The following is a 16,689-nucleotide window of genomic DNA, read 5'->3' as shown; positions in this document are numbered from 1 at the left end:
GGCAAAATGAGGCAGGCCTACTGCAGAGTCACCCCATGCCACCCTGTTACAGTCCCTCACGCTAGAGTCAGAACCAGTGCAGACCAGCCCGCGGAACAAGAGCTCCCTAACGCACGCTTCTGTGTTAACCAGAGCTTGGACATGGAAGAGAATTGAACCCATTAAGAAATAGTCACTGTGCGACCTATGGAGCATGTAAGTGGTGACACAAGCATTCAAGTACCTGTACTGTTTGGAACCGCATACACATTTCTTCTATTCTGCATCATCTTATAGTCGTTCCCTTCTTTCCGTGCCCTCCGTTTGCCCAGTTCTGATGTATCCCTGAAGGTTAAAAAAATACATACAGCTGTGTTTTAAAGCTCTCTGAGATACATTAATAGAGATTGCTGGAGTCATGGCTGCACACGTTCAGGCCAGCCTTAATGTAAAGGTTGAACAATACCTACGGGAATGAGTTGCTCTGTGCTTCTGCCAGGCGTAGCCTCTTGGCATGATTCTTTCCTTGGTAGTGAGCCTGGGCCACAGCCGGGGAACTAAATGAGGCATCACAAAGCTTGCAGTAATCATTCTCTGTGGCCATGATCACTCGGCCTACTGGTTTAGAGGCACCCATCTATCAGCAAAAGGGAGGGAAAGTTTCATATGCAAACATAGGAGACTTCATTCTTTGAAATAACTGAGCCAGGCTCAATGAAGTTGACCCCTCTCAGCAAGCTGGTGGAAGATTAGAACTTCAGGTTCACTGCACAGTGTTCCCCAAATTCTTTCCCTTGTGGGAGTAGGTTTTGCCTCTCCTTGGCTCCAGCTGGGAGTTTGGCCCCCTGAACCTGCACATCCCTAAGATCCACACAGATCTCTGAGAATCAAATGGAGATTAAAACTATCTGTGCAGAGGCCCTGTACCTCTGCATTGGCTCTGGCGACTCCTGCTCCCACTTCCAGCTTCCTCACAGGCTTGACTCCTCTGCCTACCTCTGCCCCTGGGAGCTCCCTGAAAGGAGATTCCACAGCACTCAGGGCGGTCTGTGTCCAGACTACCTACCCCCTAACTGGATCTCCAGCCCAGCAAAGAACCTTCCACGGGTTGCAGAGAAACAACTGACCCCTCCTCACACCTTGCCTATGGACAGCGGGAGTTCCATATGCAAATTTTAGAGGAATGATCCAGTCCCGAGTAAGCTCAGTCCTCAGGATTTCCCAGTGCATTATGGGGCGTGATCTTGTCTGTCTACTTAGAATGTAAGCTGATTGGGGCAGTAACTGAATCTTTTTGGTGTTTTGTACATCACCAAGGAAACAGTATTTCCCAAATAGTGTGGATAACAATGATTTACTCATTGACCTTGCCAGTGCTACACTTTCTAAGGTGCAGTTTCTTTGGCCCTCGTTTTGATACTTCATATGCTTCTAACTAGACCCTCCTCCCAAAAAAACTCTAGAATTCTGGCTTGCATCGTACAATATGAACATCTTCTACGCAGCTGGCTCAAACCTGGCTTTCTTTTTTTCTGAGAATTAGTTCCTCAAACAAGGCAGAGCAGCCACCCCAGCTGTTGGGAAGCAGCAAAGTACACTTGTAACATGCAAGGGCTTGGGGCAGGGCCTGCTCTAATGCCAACTGAAGCTAATGGAAAGACTCCCATTCACTTCAGTAAGCTTTGGATTAGGTTCTTTTTGCATGTCAACAGGTCTCCCCCAGCCTCATATAACAACCTGGGGCTGTCTGGCCCCAGCAACCATATAACAACCTGCTACTTACTCACAGTTAAGGGATTCATTCTCCTTTAGTTTAAGTGGTAGAGGCCCATGCTTTTGGTGCTGAAGGCCCCAGCTTTGATCCCTGCTGACCAACACGCAATGACATGCAAGTGTCAGGTGTGGAGAACATTTGATTTACCCCTTGAGCTAATGGGGCATGCACTCTTGCTCTACATGTGCCTGCCATTGGGCAGTTCATGGGACAGCATTAATCTGGACCCCAGAGGGGGCCATTCACTCATGCTGCGATTGGAGAAAGTGCCACAAAAGTAGCTATTTAGGGAGGGAAATGATGGCCCAGTGCAGTTGGTGCTAGAATCTAAGCACCTTTTCTACATAGGCACCGAGGTGCAGCCTCACTTCGATGCACAGGAGATGGCTAGGCAAAGGGAGGATATTCCACAAACACACACAAAGGAAGGACATGACGATGAGTGTTTTCCATGGCTTTAAACAGCCATAATCAGCACAGCATCTGATTCACACAGGTATCATAGGATTTGCCATACAGGATTAGATCAGTGGCTCAGTGAGTCAAGTCCCCTGTATCCAGGAGCGGTCAATACCTGATGCTTCAGAAGAATGTAAAGGCACACACCAGTCCAATTGCACCATGCTGGACATAGTGGGGAAGATTCCTCTGACCCCTGCAGCAATCCCACCCCAAAGCATGAGACCTAGTTACCCTTGTCATAGGGAGTACTGAACATGTAAGCAGCACAGCCTCGCTCATCTCTCAAGGCCTTACCTGAGCTGGATGGGAGACAATCTGAGGCACGGCAGGCTCCACTGAATTGCTCATTCTGGCAGGAGCTGGGCAACTATTTGCAGCATAGTAATTCCGAAGTTTCTTACTATGGTTTTTACCCTGGAAACAGAACTCAAATTAATCACTGTCCAGGTGGTAGCATGCCACCTGTATATAACAGCTAGAGGACTCAGCTAAGAGGCTGAAATGTAAACGTAGTCATGACATCAGCAGCTCAGATACAGGCTCTGATCCTGAGAGGGGCTGAGCAATCTCAACTCCCATTGATTGCAATGGGAGATTAGAGTGCTTGAGATTCCTCATGAGATGCTCAGTACCTGGCAGGACTGGGTCTCAGGATGAGGTATGTACCTCCTGACACTAGCAGTGAAAGGGTGAAGGGGAGCCCAATTAGCCCATTCTGTTGCACCTGGCGTGAAGACAGGTAATTGAGGATTAGACCCAGCTCTGAAGAACCAACCTGGGTGGCTTCTATAAAGAAAGGCTTCAAGGCAATATGGAGAGGAGACCTAGGAGAGAGGTAGTTGGGTGTTTCCTCTCTGGGAAAGAAAACACAGAGGGGCCTGCACCTTCAGACCATCCCTGAAGGCAGAAGGTAGCTGGGAAGGAGACTCCTGAAGCAGACCAGGGAAAAGAGAGGCTCCAGGGAGATAACATGGGACATGCTTTCCAGGCCAGCCAGCAAACCTAAGGGATGAACCTACAAAATTCTGCCTGCAAAAATTAGAAGCTGCTTTGAAAATCCATCCCAGTAATACAGAAAGACACTCAGGTCGCCCCATCTCATTAAAGCCCTTCCTGTTCAGTACACTCCTCTAGAAAAACCAAAGTGAAAATTATTGCAACATACCCAAAGGTCAGCAAACTGGCACTCTGTTGGACTTGGGAAGGGGGAGTGAATTGAAGACTCTTAGACCACCCACCCCAAATGATCATAACTAGAAGTTGTCAGAAGTTGAGCGTCCAATATGATGGTGTTATTACCAGGCAGAAGCACAAAGTGAGAGATGAGGAGTACTTGTGGCACCTTAGAGACTAACCAATTTATTTGAGCATAAGCTTTCGTGAGCTACAGCTCACTTCATTGGATGCATACTGTGGAAACTGCAGAAGACATTATATACACAGAGACCATGAAACAATACCTCCTCCCACCCCACTCTCCTGCTGGTAATAGCTTATCTAAAGTGATCACTCTCCTTACAATGTGTATGATAATCAAGTTGGGCCATTTCCAGCACAAATCCAGGTTTTCTCACCCCCCGCCCCCCAAACTCACTCTCCTGCCGGTAATAGCTTATCCAAAGTGACCACTCTCCTTAAAATGTGTATGAAAATCAAGGTGGGCCATTTCCAGCACAAATCCAGGTTTTCTCACCCTCCGCCCCCCCCGCCCCCCCCCAAACTCACTCTCCTGCCGGTAATAGCTTATCCAAAGTGACCACTCTCCTTAAAATGTGTATGAAAATCAAGGTGGGCCATTTCCAGCACAAATCCAGGTTTTCTCACCCTCCGCCCCCCCCCCCCCCCCAAACTCACTCTCCTGCCGGTAATAGCTTATCCAAAGTGACCACTCTCCTTAAAATGTGTATGAAAATCAAGGTGGGCCATTTCCAGCACAAATCCAGGTTTTCTCACCCCCCCCCACACACACACACAAACTCACTCTCCTGCTGGCAATAGCTCATCCAAACTGACCACTCTCCTTACAATGTGTATGATAATCAAGGTGGGCCATCTCCAGCATAAATCCAAGTTTAACCAGAACGTCTGAGGGGGGAGGGTTAGGAAAAAACAAGGGGAAATAGGCTACCTTGCATAATGACTTAGCCACTCCCAGTCTCTATTTAAGCCTAAATTAATAGTATCCAATTTGCAAACGAATTCCAATTCAGCAGTTTCTCGCTGGAGTCTGGATTTGAAGTTTTTTTGTTGTAAGATAGCGACCTTCATGTCTGTAATTGCGTGACCAGAGAGATTGAAGTGTTCTCCGACTGGTTTATGAACGTTATAATTCTTGACATCTTCTATCAAGCATTCTTACAACTACAATACCCACCTGCGGAAGTGAAGAAACAGATTGATAGAGCCAGAAGAGTTCCCAGAAGTCACCTACTACAGGACAGGCCTAACAAAGAAAATAACAGAACGCCACTAGCCGTCACCTTCAGCCCCCAACTAAAACCCCTCCAACGCATTATTAAGGATCTACAACCTATCCTGAAGGATGACCCAGCACTCTCACAAATCTTGGGAGACAGGCCAGTCCTTGCCTACAGACAGCCCCCCAACCTGAAGCAAATACTCACCAACAACCACATACCACACAACAGAACCACTAACCCAGGAACCTATCCTTGCAACAAAGCCTGTTGCCAACTGTGCCCACATATCTATTCAGGGGACACCATCACAGGGCCTAATAACATCAGCCACACTATCAGAGGCTCGTTCACCTGCACATCTACCAATGTGATATATGCCATCATGTGCCAGCAATGCCCCTCTGCCATGTACATTGGTCAAACTGGACAGTCTCTACGTAAAAGAATAAATGGACACAAATCAGATGTCAAGAATTATAACATTCATAAACCAGTTGGAGAACACTTCAATCTCTCTGGTAATGCAATTACAGACATGAAGGTCGCTATCTTACAACAAAAAAACTTCAAATCCAGACTCCAGCAAGAAACTGCTGAACTGGAATTCATTAGCAAATTGGATACTATTAATTTAGGCTTAAATAGAGACTGGGAGTGGCTAAGTCATTATGCAAGGTAGCCTATTTCCCCTTGTTTTTTCCTCCCCTCCCCCCCTTCCCCCTCAGACGTTCTGGTTAAACTTGGATTTGTGCTGGAAATGGCCCACCTTGATTATCATACACATTGTAAGGAGAGTGGTCAGTTTGGATGAGCTATTGCCAGCAGGAGAGTGAGTTTGTGTGTGTGTGGGGGGGGAAGGGTGAGAAAACCTGGATTTGTGCTGGAAATGGCCCACCTTGATTTTCATACACATTGTAAAGAGAGTGGTCACTTTGGATGGGCTATTACCAGCAGGAGAGTGAGTTTGTGTGTGTGTGGGGGGGGGAGGGTGAGAAAACCTGGATTTGTGCTGGAAATGGCCCAACTTCATTATCATACACATTGTAAGGAGAGTGATCACTTTAGATAAGCTATTACCAGCAGGAGAGTATGGTGGGAGGAGGTATTTTTTCATGCTTTGTGTGTATATAATAAGATCTTCTAAACTTTCCACAGTATGCATCCGATGAAGTGAGCTGTAGCTCACGAAAGCTTATGCTCAAATAAATTGGTTAGTCTCTAAGGTGCCACAAGTACTCCTTTTCTTTTTGCGAATACAGACTAACACGGCTGTTACTCTGAAAAGTGAGAGATGATCTCTGGGGACCCATATCATGAATCATATCAAAAGAAATGTACATTGGGGTAGAGAAGCTGGCTAATCCAATTGTGTCTGTCATATACTACACCCCCATTTGTATAATGAAGCCCCACTCAGAGACAAGACCAGTTCAAGTGAACCATATGCATGGTGTTTGGTGTGAAGAGCAAGGTAGTGACTTCATTCTTAAAGCACCCTCTGCTGTCTGAGTTACAAAGAGCATACTCCCCAGTCTCAACAGAGCCTGTTCAATCAGTCTCCCGGGGGACATAAACCTGCTAAACTGGCATCCGCTGATAAAAGCAGCAAAGCTGGGAGAAAAGATGGGTAATCAACATTTTTAAAATATATTTTTAAATTAGAACTGGAAGGAAAATCAGAACTTTCTGTTGGCCTTAGTTGAACTGGGGAATCTGGTTAGATTCCTGCTGCCTTTCGCCCTTTATTCCCCAGATTCCCCACTTCCACTAAGGACCAAAGCGCACGGGATTTTGCTTTCTCATTCTCCTGTGACGGGGGGAGGAATGAAAAACTTTAACAAATACATTTTCCATTATTTTGGTTGAAAGGGCAACATTTTTCATGATGGAAAAAAAGTTTTGATGAAAAAATTGTGATGAGCTCCAGCCTAAAGCAAAAAGAGGACAAGCAACTCATTAGGGCCCCACTCTTAAACCCTGTATAACCTCAGTAACCCTCCTTCAGGCATGGGAGCAAAAAGAGGGGCTTCATCTGCCCACATGCCCCACCTGCCTCTGGCAGTGGGACCAGAAGGGGAGGAAGTCCTGGCACATGACTCCCTCACTTATGGCAGGTTGCGGCCCTACAATTCATAAGGCTTGCCCTACATCTCATATTGAAAGAGTGGTAGACACCTCACAGGAACAACTAATCTGAACATCTTTCTTCTTTTGCTTCTCCTTACCTGGTAATGCGCCTGGGCTTGCTGTGCTGAATTCAGAGTGACATTGCAAAGTTTACAACACAGAGGCTTACATAGTTCCTCCAGCACAGGATCCTTTGCCAGCTCCTCTTCTTGTGAGTGCTGCAAGGAAGGCCCTAGTCCAAAAGGTTTCTGTGGGGACAGTGGTGAGTTGGCTCTTGGCCTTGTGGCCACTGACATAGGAAGAGATGAAGACTTCTCAGGACGAGGATGAGGAGGAAGTCCTGCCTGCTGCAAAAGAATCATTGGCTGGGAGGACTGCTGGCATGTTACTGTTGAAGGAGGAAGACTCTTCTTCAGCTCTGAAGCAGAAAAAAGACACAGGCTCAAATAAACAGCATCCTTTTCACAGTGTGAATGTTCAAGATTGGGGCTAACTTTGCCACTTTCACTCCAGCTGCTCTGTGTCCCTCCAACAATGCAAAGCAGCCATGAACCCACTTTAACGAGAAGTTAAGATGAGTTTATAGCTTCTGCTTCACTGGAGCAGGGCAAAGCTGCTGCAGTCAGCCTGTTAATCCAGCCTCAGATATTTTTTTAGGCAAGACGACACAGATTAAAATCTGGGTTTAGCTATTAATAAAGGCAATGACATCCTCCTGGAAATTTAAGAGGACTACTAAAAACTTATAATATCTGAACAACAAACAAAGTGAGAACTCACCAGGCATAAGCTTCCAGATGCAAGAAAATATCATTCTGCCATATTTGTGCTACCATAGGAGGCCCTGAGCCTACATTTGTTTGTGCAGTGACTCACTGCTGAGCTCATGCAGAGGCCCATTGAAGCATTGCTCCCAAGGGTAAACACGTGCAGTACTGGGGCCTTAGGCCCTTTCCCAAACCCAAGAAGCGGTAGGCTCTGTGCCAACGAGTTCACAATCTAAGAAATAAACTAATACTGCAATATGTGTTGTTGCTTGGTACCTTGTCAATCATTTGGAAGTAGTTGTGTATGTTCTGAATAGTAAACCCCATACAAAGCCTTCCTATATATCAACTTCAGGAAAATATGTCAAAATTGACTTTTTTCCAGTAAATAAAAACACTGAGGGAGACACCTTGTTCTAACCAGTAGACAACAGTATCAGGAGTCACTTCCTCTGGGTTCCATTCCACACTCTGCAACTGTCTTGTGGCATGACCTTGAGCAGTTTCTCCATGCCTTCATTTACTGAGTATCTGAATCCTTTTCACACTATCAAACATCGCTTAGAGCCTGTATAAGACCCTGCCATCCCTGTCTGTCCTGGGCTGCTCTTTGCATGTCCTCTGTGTTAAGTCCCATAGTCGTCCCTCTCTCATGTTCAATGGAGGGATTCTTTCACTCCGCCTCTCTTGCGTGTTCCTCCAGTTGCCCAATGGTACGCCTGCCATGGCAGATGCTCTGGTTACATTCTTAATACATCCCAGATATTTACATTGTCTTCTCTGGATAACTTTGGAGTTAAAAAGTTGTTGAACTTTGACAAATCTCCTCATTTGTTACAACTTCATTCAATTTAATACCTACCATTTTCCTGAGGCATTTGCTATTGAAAGCATTTGGATATCTGTCTCTTCTTCTGGCAGATTTTACTAAGTACAATGCAATATTAAAAACTACTTCATATTTTCTTAGGTTTGGAAGATTATCTCATATTAGCACTTATTCAGTTTATTTCTCAATCAGTTCAAGTTCTTAGGAACCCCCTTAAATTTCCAACAAAAAGCTTTGAAAGGCTTAATTAATTGATGTTTGCAAATTGTGTTGAAACCCTGTGATGAACATTGCTAGGTTAATGCAAAGTGGAAGTATTAGTGTGAATCAAGACAGAGCCACTTTCGTTAAGATTATGTTAGCTTCTCATCATAACCCCACTTACCAATAAACAGGATTTGATATCTTGGCCATTTCAAATCACATCAAGCTAAAATTGCATTCCGGGATGCCATATTTGTACTATCTTTAAGCAAAAGTGATTTAAATACAGGGACCTACCCTTACTTTTCTAAATAGGCAATCCTTAATTTGTATTGCAAGTAACATTTTCAGAAGTATCTTAGGTGCCTAAGACCCATTTTCAAAAGTGACTGTGGTTCTTAGGCCCAGATCCTCAGAAGTATTTATGCCTGAGGGCCAGATTTCAAAGGTATTTAGGCACCTAAAGATGCACATAGGTGCCTACTGGGATTTCCAAAAGCACCTAAACAGATTAGACACCTAACTCCCACTGAAATCAATATGAGGTTGGCATCTAACCTACTTAGGCACTTCTGAAAGTCTCATGAGGCACTTATTTACATCTTTAGGTGCCTAAATACCTTTCAAATTCTGGCCTGTGAGAACCTATGTGAATGGGCCTTAGATACTTGGACACCTCAGACACTTTTGAAAATGGGATTTAGGAGTCTAAGCCACTTAGGCGCTTTTGAAAATGTTTGTGTTGTTGTTTTTGCACACTCGGACCCCAGTTCTGCAATTGGCTCCTTGTAAGCAAATCCCTGGGCCTGTACAGGACAAGCTGCAGAACCGAAGCTCAAGTTCCAGTGAACAATATTGCTTTAAAGTTTTCTGAGTATTTCTAGGGTCTAAAGGGGGGAAAACCCACAAAAAATGAAGCACACATATACATGCCTTTGGAAATGGGTGGACAATAAAGCCTTTCGAATGTTCTATTTCTGCAATGCACCTCCCTTGTCAAGGTGCTGTGCTCCCTACTAAAATCAATTTCTAAATATTAATTCAAATGCAATCCAAAAACCCCCAAAGAACCTCACTAAAATAAATTTGAGGATGTTCAATGCAGAAGCTAAAGAGGAAAGAAGGGAATGGATGGAAAAGTTGCAATTAGAGGGAAGTGGTTGTTCTAAAAGACACCGAAGGAGGGGAGGTGTTTAATGGTGGGCTGAGAGATGGACTGCTGGGTTATATGGTGAAGTGAATTCCACACCCGAGGGCCCAGCACGACAAAGACACTAATTGCATATTCTAAGTATGTTGGTGGGGTTCCTAAAAGGATAATCATGTCATAGCAGAGATCCGCTTCAAGATGAAGTTCAAGGAAGACGTTTCAAATATAGTCAGGGAGCCTACCTTGTTGCAGCCTTTAAAAACCAACAGTACCAGCTAACAATTAGTGTCCCACTGCACGGGCAGCCAGAGCAAAGAATGCCGAGTGGACAGAATGTGAACGTGACTGTTAGACCAGTGAGAAAAGGGATGCTGGATTCCGAACAAGTGGCAAACAGTGGAGCAGCTCTGCTGTTAGCCCTCACGAGAGGGAATTTCATCAGCTGAGCATATGAGACACAAAGGCAGGGTTTGCTGTTGTGAGGTTACCCTGAAATAAATCTCCTGTCCATCACCTGTGCAAACTGTGCAGTGCAAGTGCAAAAAAAGTTCCTATCACATGGAACACATGGAGGGTGCGGGTGGAACTTCCTAGAGAGGGCATGACTGACTCACTGCTTCTAATCACACCCTCTCAACTAGAATGAGCCTTCTTGTAGTAACTAACTCTATCCAGCAGCAAGACTTCATAACCAATCCTGGGAACACAGAAGTTTTAATGTGTCCAGAGAAGATAGTTCAAACAACCCTCCAGGCCAGAGACTTGAACTGTGCTGTCCACAGGGCAACAGATGTACAGCTGTGCCTACATCCCATAGTAAGGAATTATCTGGTTAAAAGAGCTCAGTATATACATGGAACAACATGGGTGATAAAGGGACCTTTGATGGTGAGGCCTCATCTGGAGTACTGTGTCCAGTTTTGGGCCCCACACTACAAGAAGGATGTGGATAAATTGGAGAGAGTCCAGCGAAGGGCAACAAAAATGATTAGGGGTCTAGAACACATGACTTATGAGGAGAGGCTGAGGGAGCTGGGATTGTTTAGTCTGCAGAAGAGAAGAATGAGGGGGGATTTGATAGCTGCTTTCAACTACCTGAAAGGGGGTTCCAAAGAGGATGGCTCTAGACTGTTCTCAATGGTAGCAGATGACAGAACGAGGAGTAATGGTCTCAAGTTGCAGTGGGGGAGGTTTAGACTGGATATTAGGAAAAACTTTTTCACTATGAGGGTGGTGAAACACTGGAATGCGTTACCTAGGGAGGTGGTAGAATCTCCTTCCTTAGAGGTTTTTCAGGTCAGGCTTGACAAAGCCCTGGCTGGGATGATTTAACTAGGAATTGGTCCTGCTTCGAGCAGGGGGTTGGACTAGATGACCTTCTGGGGTCCCTTCCAACCCTGATATTCTATGATTCTATGAAGGACACAGCATTTCAAATCCCATATTATCACCATGGACTGACTCCTCTCTTCTAGGTAAGACTGCAGAGCAACTCCGGACACACTAGCTATGTTCCTTAGCTGTCAAAGCAGCAACCATGGTCACTCATATCAAAAGATGTTAAGAAATCCATCATGACCAAAATGACATGCTGATCCTGATTTAAAACCACTGGGAGATCATTCGTGAGCCTGACAAGTGTGATCTCAAATCCAAAAAATGCCAGTCATAAAATGGGAACTATCTAGGATGCCACTAATGTCCAAGTGCTCCTGGACTGGAATAGCCACAGCCTTCTCAATCTTGTTCCCTGAAAGTGGGGGATTTGACAGCTGGCAAGCACTTCAGTGTCAAGAGATGGCTTCTTAAGGAGGGGGGTGGACATCTGCCTGTCTAAGGATAATTAACATTTTTCTCTTGTTAAGTGAGGCATTGGTGACATCTCTCAATGATGGTGGCAAAGTCACATCATTGTCAAGATGGACAGAAGTCAAAACTGCAGGCAGTATGCCACAGGGAATTCCAGAGGACAAGGAAATCAGAGATCAGGTGAGATAGTCTATTGGGAACCCATGGCTTTACCAGTCAAAAGATACAGAGACTAGAACCACATTGTCTCATCTGTGTAAAAAGGTAACTAACTCACCATTATAATCAGTTGAAGGAACTGCTAATTGAACAAGGCCATCTGAAGTAATCTGATTGCACACTATCCAAAAGAGTTCAGCTGGAATGTGCATTACAGAAGGTCTAAGCCTGAGGACAAGTAACATCTCCTAGCCTCACTGTCAGTGATTCTATATGCCTGCATAAAATCCTTTAACAGAAAAAGATCAGACACCAGGTAATTATCCCAGTGACCTTATTGCCAACATATGCTCACCATTAAATAACCCTTACATAACCGTGGTCTCCATATTTAGCAAATTGTGATGCTACAGCAAGGGGAAAGGGAGTCATGACCCAGCACCAATATGAAGGTCTCAGAAAAGCCACAGAATTCAATAGCCTCCAAGGCCATGAATCTGTAGCACTGGTATGGCGTCTGCATTGACATAGATAAGGTGATGATTGAACTACCCAACATAAAGCTGTAGTCTACCATCAGTGGGTGTTCTCTTTGACCTTCAGGGTAAAACCCACAAGGTGAAATCCTTGCCGCATTAAAGTCAAAGGCAAAACTTTCATTGATTTTAATTAGGCCAGCATTTCTCCCAGAGAGTCCTTTCACTTCCACTCAATAGAGCATTTGAAAAAAACTGACCAATTTTTTTATATTATCATATTGACACTGCAAGCCAATAATAATCAGATTATAAAGTTACAATGTGACTGGTAAAACAATAGGAGTACTTGTGGCACCTTAGAGACTAACCAATTTATTTGAGCATAAGCTTTCGTGAGCTACAGCTCACTTCATCGGATGCATACTGTGGAAAGTTTAGAAGATCTTATTATATACACACAAAGCATGAAAAAATACCTCCTCCCACCATACTCTCCTGCTGGTAATAGCTTATCTAAAGTGACCACTCTCCTTACAATGTGTATGATAATCAAGCTGGGCCATTTCCAACACAAATCCAGGTTCTCTCACCCCCCCCCCCACACACACACACACAAACTCACTCTCCTGCTGGTAATAGCTTATCCAAAGTGACCACTCTCCTTACATTTTTTCTTTTTGCAAGGAGAGTGGTCTCTTTAGATAAGCTATTACCAGCAGGAGAGTGAGTTTGTGTGGTGGGGGGGGGGGGTGAGAAAACCTGGATTTGTGCTGGAAATGGCCCAACTTGATTATCATACACATTGTAAGGAGAGTGATCACTTTAGATAAGCTATTACCAGCAGGAGAGTGGGGTGGGAGGAGGTATTTTTTCATGCTTTGTGTGTATATAATAAGATCTTCTAAACTTTCCACAGTATGCATCCGATGAAGTGAGCTGTAGCTCACGAAAGCTTATGCTCAAATAAATTGGTTAGTCCCTAAGGTGCCACAAGTACTCCTTTTCTTTTTGCGAATACAGACTAACTCGGCTGTTACTCTGAAACCTGGTAAAACAATGTCAGTACAAGTCTAGAACAATGCCTTAGAACAACATCAGATCATATTAAATGTCTGTAACAGCAATGACTTTAGGAAATGAAAGGAAATCATATCACTGGAAGCTAGTGAAAACCATAAATGCATCATGCTTTGAAGTCTCTGCTCAGGAATGCTTTTTCTCCAGGAATAAAGATTGCTCAAAGCTCACAGAGCTGAAGATTCATTAACATTTCTTCCCTTCTCAGCACAGTGTCTGGATTTTAATATAATTGCATCTAAAAGTCTGTTAAGAGAACAGTAAGCACTCAAAGCCGTGAAATGACATAGTTAAGGTTGCTCTCGCAGCCTTAACATTGCCCTTTGGCTTGTATCCTTTTACAGCACAATCTTTAATGACATGCTTTCGTAGTGTTTCTCAATACTATACAATTTTTCTGTATAATCTTAGGAGCAGATTGTGACCCCTTTATTCACAGTATTAAGCTGTCATTCACACGAGTAATCAATCGCATGTACAGGTGCCATTTCTTCTCATTTTTAAAATTTGTTTATCCTTACTCTTTTCATTAACTCAGTGATGAGAACAATCTTTACTGTTTTAAGGTACAGTCCTGCAAAGTGTTGCACACTCTGGTTCTGATCCAGCAAAGAACTTAAGCCTGTGCTTCACTTTAAGCATGTGAGTTGTCCCATTGGGATAACAGTCCATGGGATAATGCTCTTTCACTTTTTATAAATAAATTCTCTTCTCTCTATAACTATCTTAATCATTGAGTCAACAACTATGTACTATATAATATTGTTTCTAACCACCAGTATAGTTTACCATGGGTTCAGCTCAGGGCATAACTGTTAACTCTGAGACAGAGTCAGCCCCCCTTACTCACATTGAGTAGTATTGTACTCTGCAGGTAGTCCCATTAATTTCAATGGAATGACAGGTGGAACAAAGAGTTATTCATTTGTGATCATGGGTTACATAATTTGGACCTATAAAATTAATTTAGCTACACATTTAGATGACCTAGACATGCCAGCAAATTTGTATTATTACTCTATTATATATAATGAAGTGATTTTCATTTGCGGTAAAAGCAGTTTACACTGTTCCAGCAATGGAAAGTGGCCTTAAATTAGATGTAAATATAGTTTACTCTCACTTTAAGCCTACTTTACAAAGCAAGCACAGTCTAAAGTAGCTTTGGAGTAAATGAGAACCAGGCCCAATCTGCTGTATCTTGTATAAGAAGTGTCCGCTATTAGTTTCATGAACTCTGGCTATCATACACAGTACAGTTCACAGCACTACAACATGTAGGGGAAAAAATTATGACATGACCTTATTTGAGAAATGGTATGTAATTAAAGACTTTTTGCAGTGGATTAAGGGTTTGCAGTGGATTAAGTGGATTACGGGGCAGAATTAAGGTTACATATGCAATTTTAACATGACCATTTCCTGACTTTTGACAGGAATGTTGATTTTTCTTTAAAGGCGCAGTGCTAGGATGTTTTTAGTTGGCTAGTTTAGAGAAATATGTAAGAAAAAGAAGATCCATATCTAGAACTACTTGTCTAGGCCCCACTGTAACACCCCATCCACCTTACTAGGTCCACAATGTACTACATCTCCACACTGTAGGAAGTTAGCAGGAGAGATTCCCTCTCCCTTTAGAAGTCATGCCATTTTTAGCTTACGAGATGACCAATGATCCCTGCATTATTCTCTGCCCAACTTCAGTAAAGGCTCAGTTGTGCCTTTAAGACACAACTGGAGCTGCAGTTCCCCAGGGTGAGTTCCAGGAGGCATTCTGCCACCGGAAGACAGGACGCCTCCTGGATCTCACTGTCATGCCCACTGCTACACATCGTTATGGGTTTCAGCATACTTCCTCCTGTGTGTTCCACAGGACAATGCAGAGGGATTCAGCCAGGTAAGTCCACCTACTTCCTACCCCTTTAGAGTGCTGTGTGCCCCTGGGAGAGTATGGAAGGAGCTGATTCTGCACTTCCCTGAACACAGAGATCACAATTGTACCTGGCCTTTGTGTGTGCCATACAAGAGGGGAGGAAGGTTCTATACGTTCACTACCCTCTGCAACCCCGAGAAAAATGTCAGGCACGATCTAGGCCCAAAAGCTTTTCACAGCACAGTTAAGTTCGTCAAGCACGTACACACGATACAGCCTTCCTTAGCGGCAGATTTTATGAATATAGTGGGAAAATTCCTTATGAAATGCACTCTACAAAGGCTGAGTGCAATTTTTTAAAAGCTCATAACTCAGTCAAATCAAATTTCTGTGCCAAGTTTTCCTGACTGTTTCCAGCTGTTTCAGTGATGGAGTTAATCAAACAGTCGCTATTTATTTATTTATTTTTTAAATGAGAAAGTGTATTTTTTTTCTCCAGGCTTCTCGTACTCCAGAATGAATGTACTTGTTTTTACTGAAACTTTCCCAATACATTCACCCTTGGTCAGAGATCAAGCCTGACAAATTTCAGCCTGAAAGATGAAGGCTTCATACAGTACTAAGTGACTGAACACAGGGCATTAGAATGGAAACAACTTTCATGACAGTGGTCACTGACTCTAGACTTCTGTAGATGCAAAACAAGTAACACAAAGGGCAAGGAAACATTTTGTTACCTAATACATCATTATGGGACTATACATCATGATGTAAAAACTGACATTCTAGCAAATGTATTTATGCAAAATTGGAAGCTTTACAATCCCCATGACTTACATTCTAATTAAAATCGGATGCATCTGTTGTTATCTTGAAATGGTTGCAATTCAAGAGAGAATTCAAGATGCAATTTGGGAAACATACACGCAAAACATAGCATCCAAAAACTGATGCAATATGCAGACATTCAAAACATACATGCAACATAAATACCCACATGCAAAACAAACATGGAAAATCCCACAAATGAACAAGTGGAACATATACATAACACTGCTTGTGGTGAGATTTACCTCCCTATTATTGCCAATGTCCTGACTACTCTAATAAATGCATACACCCAAGTATAATGCACTTACTAGAATCCCCTGGTTCTGGGAGGAGGGACTCAGAGAAGCAATCTGCAGGCAATCCCCTGTACCTAGAGCTGGCCAGCCCTGCACATCCCCAGCTGAGATCTTCACCTCCTCCTTTCTTCCTTTTTCATGACAACTTAAGTCGGGTTGCTCCCCACTAGAGCTGAGGGGCCGGCAGTCAGAAAAGTCAGAACAACCGGACAGAGGGAAACAGCTGCAGGAAGTGACTGCAGATCAGGGGGAGGAATAGGGGAGGAGACTCGGGGAAACTGCCTCTAGTATCTCTGCCAGGGCGCATGAGCCTCGGAGCTCTGGAGAGGAGCAAATATTGCTGCTGATACTGTGTACAAAGCGATGCTGCAGCTAAACCCCCAGGCTCACTGGAAAGCCCACGGAAGGCAGATCGGTGACAGACGTTAAGGGATCGCTTCCTTGCCCTTTGCC

At 43.9% G+C, this 16,689-nt stretch overlaps 1 protein-coding gene across 4 annotated transcripts in view; it reads right to left on the bottom strand.

The window, feature by feature from the left end:
• ZMAT3 (zinc finger matrin-type 3) overlaps positions 1-16,468 on the bottom strand; it is a 61,745-nt gene extending 45,277 nt beyond the window's left edge. For all 4 annotated transcript variants that reach the window (XM_048863001.2, XM_048862998.2, XM_048862999.2 and 1 more), the window contains exons 1-5: positions 16,249-16,468; positions 6,861-7,180; positions 2,510-2,629; positions 450-616; positions 224-324 (exon numbers count right to left, since the gene is read on the bottom strand). In XM_048863001.2, the coding sequence (XP_048718958.1) occupies positions 224-324; positions 450-616; positions 2,510-2,629; positions 6,861-7,124 (652 nt within the window). In that variant the 5' untranslated portion in view covers positions 7,125-7,180; positions 16,249-16,468. The remainder of the gene's footprint in view (positions 1-223; positions 325-449; positions 617-2,509; positions 2,630-6,860; positions 7,181-16,248) is intronic.
• Positions 16,469-16,689: the final 221 nt, after the last annotated feature.

The sequence above is a fragment of the Caretta caretta genome, chromosome 9 (genome assembly GCF_965140235.1).
Source record: "Caretta caretta isolate rCarCar2 chromosome 9, rCarCar1.hap1, whole genome shotgun sequence".
NCBI lineage: Eukaryota > Metazoa > Chordata > Testudines > Cheloniidae > Caretta > Caretta caretta.
Note: the sequence above shows the minus strand (reverse complement) of the source record. Positions and strands in the feature narration are given on the sequence as shown.